At 44.8% G+C, this 5,043-nt stretch overlaps 1 protein-coding gene across 1 annotated transcript; it reads left to right on the top strand.

Annotated features, from left to right (window-relative positions):
- The first annotated feature begins 582 nt into the window (after positions 1 to 582).
- Positions 583 to 4,564, top strand: LOC139410568 (stromal cell-derived factor 2-like 1). Its single transcript, XM_071155859.1, has 3 exons — positions 583 to 851; positions 2,527 to 2,723; positions 2,858 to 4,564. Exons 1-3 carry the CDS (start codon positions 674 to 676, stop codon positions 3,140 to 3,142), a joined length of 660 nt encoding a protein of 219 aa, XP_071011960.1. The 5' UTR covers positions 583 to 673; the 3' UTR covers positions 3,143 to 4,564.
- Positions 4,565 to 5,043: the final 479 nt, after the last annotated feature.

Below are 5,043 nucleotides of genomic sequence, written 5' to 3'. Positions count from 1 at the left end.
ATAGACCTCTCCCAGAACACCATGTCCAACCTCAACAGACAGACCAGGAGGGAGGATAGACCTCTCCCAGAACACCCTGTCCAACCATAGTGCAGATGGAGGAAAGAGAAGAGAAGACAACTCAGCCTACTAAATTGTTCTATAGCCTAAATCCTTGAATGACATGGTTGGCCACACAATAACACTCCAATTCGATTACGATCAACACAAAGACCATATAAGGGAATCTTTTGTTGCAACAATATATACACATCTTGTATCAGCAGTAGTTCTCTGTTTCCACTAGTTACCACAGTGGAATATTGTGGTATATATTGTAAAAAAATATATAAGGTAGGAATAAGGTTAGCTGTGGGATTAGGGTTAGGTCTAAAATCTAATTTTAAGAAGATAAATTGTAGAAATCGGCGGGTTTTATTACTTTGTTACTGTGGTAAATAGTGACGACGACTTTCTGGCCATAATTTCATTTCCGCTTCCGAATTAATTGACCAAATATGCAGGACCTCACATGTGCTTCAACCAATAACAGATCAGCATGTGTTATCTTTTACTTCCGTGATCAGGGACTTGTCAAGCTCTGATTGGTTTACATAAGCACTAATGTTTGAAAGTGCCCTGTCCTTGAGTTTTACATCCTCTCGCTCTCGATTATGTCCATAGAGACAGAACAATGGGATTAATTGACACTCTCCGCGTTTTAATCAAATCAATTTTGGTCGTTATTTTGTGGTCCAAATGCGAGGGTCGGGAGTCAGAGTTTAACTACGTCACCTGCGGTTCGCTTGTGAAATTACTGAACACGAGACACAACGTTCGGCTGCACTCTCATGATGTAAAATACGGCTCAGGTAAGTAAGTCATTATCAGTAGAGAACTCCACCGTCAGCAGTTATTGACGGAATAGTCATGCTGCGTTTAAAAACTACTGGGAACTTGGAAATATCCGACTTCCCACTTCAAAGGTTTCAAGACAACACAGAAAACGAGCTCCGATTTGGAAATATCGTTTTGAACATTGGGCCAATTCCGAATTCACGTTTGGAACTCGGGCCTCTTTCTAGAGCTCCGACCTTAAGATCACTGAAGTCATGATTTGACTTCCGCGTTTGACTTCCCCCCCGTTTCTAGTTGTCTTAAAAGCACGGTAAAGGTCAATCTTAGTGATTTCGTTGAGTCAAGGCACCGTAGCGTAACAAATACCCTACTGACAATCATAAACCGGTTGGTCTCCATTTCATAGCTGCATGTCTGGAGGAACGATGTTGCGTTAAACCGAAAAGTATCACGGCTTTAAATGGTCATAATAATAAGCTAATTGATTTGCCTATATGACAGTGTACTAGACTCTGGTCGAGAATCAAGTTCGTAACAATGTGGTATCAATCGTTAAGTGGAACATTTTGTTCCAACAAACAAGTGAAAAACATTTGTAACCATGGGGAAAGCAGGTGGTTACATTCTAGTGCGGTCTATTGGATAAATTTGCCTCCACTTTTTAACCGCTGATTTAGACGTGAAGCAGGCCTATTGTAATTTACAGTAAAATGTAGACTGTGCTGGATGCAAATCTTGCCATCCCCAGCGATACATATCAGTAGCACCGACTGCAGGGCAACAACAGAACCCACAGGAAGAGGGTTTCAACAGGAAGAGGGTTTTTAGCTGTAACACTTACAGTAGTAACCAGTCATTCCGGAACTGACGTTTAAGTAATATACCATCAATCAAATCAAAGTTTATTGGCCGTGTACACAGTTTCGCTGATGTTATATTGGGTGCAGTGAAATGCGACGTCACTAGCTCCTAACGGTGCAGTTAAACGTCAAAACAAGTACACAAATAATCGCACAGAAAAACAACAAGAAATCAAGAAATGTTGTAACTAATCCAATTAAGAGCCCAAATAGCTTTTGGATTACTGTTACAGGTGTTATCGGTACATATACATACACCGGATGAATTTACACTAGATATAGCCTACTGAAAATGGTATGCACAGCAGTAGATATGTTAGTGAGCTATGTCAAGAATCCAGTGTATAAATTGAGTTTTCAAATTTCTGTTTTGAATTTGACTACCGATCTAATATCCAAAATAATTTTCTGCTGAAGGTGATAATACTAGAAACGTTATGAGAGAAATGATGTAAGAAACAAAACCACCACAAGAAGAATACTGCACAATGTGACTGGGAACCTGAAACGGGAGGACCTTGTGTCAGTCGGTGACATCTTGCACGTCAAACCCCAAAATGCTGTGAAGTTTTTGGCGCTTAACCTTTTGTGCTCTAAACGTTTCGTACGAGACTGTTTATGTCTTTTCGTTCACTGACACTCTGGACTCGGAAATAGAAGAATGAAGACAAGACCACACTGGATGGACCGCCATCTTGTCTTCATTCTTCTATTTCTGAGTCCAGCGTGTCAGTGAACGAAAAGACATATACAGTCTCGTATGAAACGAAGAATGAAGAACAAGATGGCGGTTTGAGGTAAATCTGTTGACTCCTTGTATAAACTGTAGGCAGTGGGCAGCAGTCTGTGACGGGCGTGGAGAGTGCAGATGACGCTAACAGTTACTGGAGGATTCGGGGGAAGCCCGACGGGACCTGCCAACGAGGCGTGCCCATCCGGTGTGGTCAGGCCGTCCGCATCACGCACATGACCACGGGACGCAACCTCCACACACACCACTTTAGCTCGCCGCTGTCCAACAACCAGGTGAGAGAGGCAGTGGGAATACACACACACACACAATTCTAGCTAGTCACTGTCCAACAACAAGGTAACAAACACACACCATTTCCCTTCAATGCTGTCTATCAACCTGACATCATCCCATTCTCTTTCTCCAGGAGGTGAGTGCGTTCGGTGAGAACGGCGAGGGGGATGACCTGGACGTGTGGCGAGTGCAGTGTGACGGCTCCATCTGGGAGCGGGACGAGGCGGTGCGCTTCAAACACGTCGGCACCGACGCCTTCCTGAGCGTGACGGGGGAGCAGTACGGCAACCCCATCCAGGGGCAGAGGGAGGTGCACGGCATGGGCACTGCCAACCAGAACAACTACTGGAAGGCTATGGAGGGTGTGTTCATTCTCCCCAGCCAAGAACCGCTGAGACACCATCACGAAGAGCTCTGATGACATCGTCAAGCTAACGAGACACCATCACGAAGAGCTCTGATGACATCATCAAGCTAACGAGACACCATCACGAAGAGCTCTGATGACATCATCAAGCTAACGAGACACCATCACGGAGAGCTCTGATGACATCATCAAGCTAACGAGACACCATCACGGAGAGCTCTGATGACATCATCAAGCTAACGAGACGCCATCACGAAGAGCTCTGATGACATCTTCAAGCTGCTGCGTCACGTTGAGCTCTGACGTCATGACGAGCTCTTGACGACGTCACAATGAGTGCCGACGATCTCATCGGACATCGTCACATAATATTGCGCCTCGGCTTCGTCTGAAACGGAACCCTATTCTATAATATATACCCACATGACTCTGATCAACAAAAATAGTGCACTAAAATAGGGAGCCACGTCAGACGCGGTGCAAGTCGACTGCAGGATGACACTGATGCAGCAGCTACCTGGGTCAAGATGGCGCCTATGACTTTGTTATGACATTCTTTCGTATACCCGTTAGCCAACCGGGAACAACTTTTGATGACTATTGACTACTGAATATAGGCTTACGTTACGTTAGGAGCGTCCGGCTCTGTGCAGTCGGTCTCTGGTGATGTGATCAGACAGGGAGATGAGAAGGTTGTCTGACGATGAGAATCGGTTGACGTTTTTGAATTTGACACATCTCTGAACAAAATGGGATTGAATAATTTGGCTTTGGTTAGTTTGAGGGAGAATGTGGTGAGGCAGTTGCCCTGCTCTGATATCAGAGGTATTAGCACCTGCCTGCAGGGAGGGGAAATCTATGGGAAACTGCCATTTCCAGGTGAATCTACTGTGCCTGTCTACTCCTTAGCGACCGACATCCTGATGGCAATAAAAACAAACATTGTCTGGATTTTTCACTTCCAAGGTTGACACCTGTAGCTGCTGTGCTCACCCTTTACCTGTAGCTGCTGTGCTCACCCTTTACCTGTAGCTGCTGTGCTCACCCTTTACCTGTAGCTGCTGTGCTCACCCTTTACCTGTAGCTGCTGTGCTCACCCTTTACCTGTAACAATGACATCACATTTAGACACCACCTACTGTGAGGCCTTTCCCCCGGGAACATGACTCACCTGACTTGCTTTTGGGAGTGTTTTCTTATTGTGTTTAGACTTATTTTATGTTTGAATGTCGGGAAAGGATATTGTTTATTTGTATAGTGGAAGACCATATGATTGAAGTTATTTGGAACACCATTTTTAAGTCCGTTTATTTTTTAGTTTTCTGCCGTTTTCATTGTGGGTCATCGGGGAGGATATTTTCTAGTCTGTAATATAGAGCCTCAACTCCAGATGTTATCATGAAACACCTTCGTTTGGGCTAGTTGCTCTTTCGACGATGAATCACAAATGAATAAAAACATTGTGTTTCTGTGCCCACGTCCCAAGGAATATTCTCTAGTTGTGCAATTCACACCTATAGGCTACTGCACACATCCACACACTATTGGACAGAACAAACTCATGTAATGACATAGAAGTCATGTACTCTTGCAATAACAGGGCAAAGACGAGACGTCGTCAAGGCTGGAAAAATGTCACAAGACGGAAAGATAGAGAGCGTAAAACAGGACCACGCTCATATTAATAATATTGCAAAGGTTCTTCTTAGAGAATCTGACGGGGGGTCAGTGCAGTGGAGCTGCCCAGTAGTTGCCTCATAGAGTTAAATAGAGGACTCTGGATGAGCTCCCGAGTGGTTCAGTGCTAAGAGGCGTCACTACAGTCCCTGTTTCGAATCCAGGCTGTATCACATCCAGGCCGTGATCGGGAGTCCCGTAGGGCGGCGCACAATTGGCCCGGCATCGTCCAGGTTTCACCGGGTTAGGCCGTCATTGTAAATAAGAATTTGTTC

Source organism: Oncorhynchus clarkii, chromosome 6 (genome assembly GCF_045791955.1).
Source record: "Oncorhynchus clarkii lewisi isolate Uvic-CL-2024 chromosome 6, UVic_Ocla_1.0, whole genome shotgun sequence".
Lineage (NCBI taxonomy): Eukaryota > Metazoa > Chordata > Actinopteri > Salmoniformes > Salmonidae > Oncorhynchus > Oncorhynchus clarkii.
Note: the sequence above shows the minus strand (reverse complement) of the source record. Positions and strands in the feature narration are given on the sequence as shown.

Bases quoted from the DNA above. Each gene is read 5' to 3' on its own strand.
- LOC139410568 (XM_071155859.1), top strand. From the start codon at position 674: ATGGGATTAATTGACACTCTCCGCGTTTTAATCAAATCAATTTTGGTC. The intron at 852-2,526 runs GTAAGTAAGTCA...TATAAACTGTAG, and splicing joins TGATGTAAAATACGGCTCAG to GCAGTGGGCAGCAGTCTGTG. The intron at 2,724-2,857 runs GTGAGAGAGGCA...CTCTTTCTCCAG, and splicing joins CGCCGCTGTCCAACAACCAG to GAGGTGAGTGCGTTCGGTGA.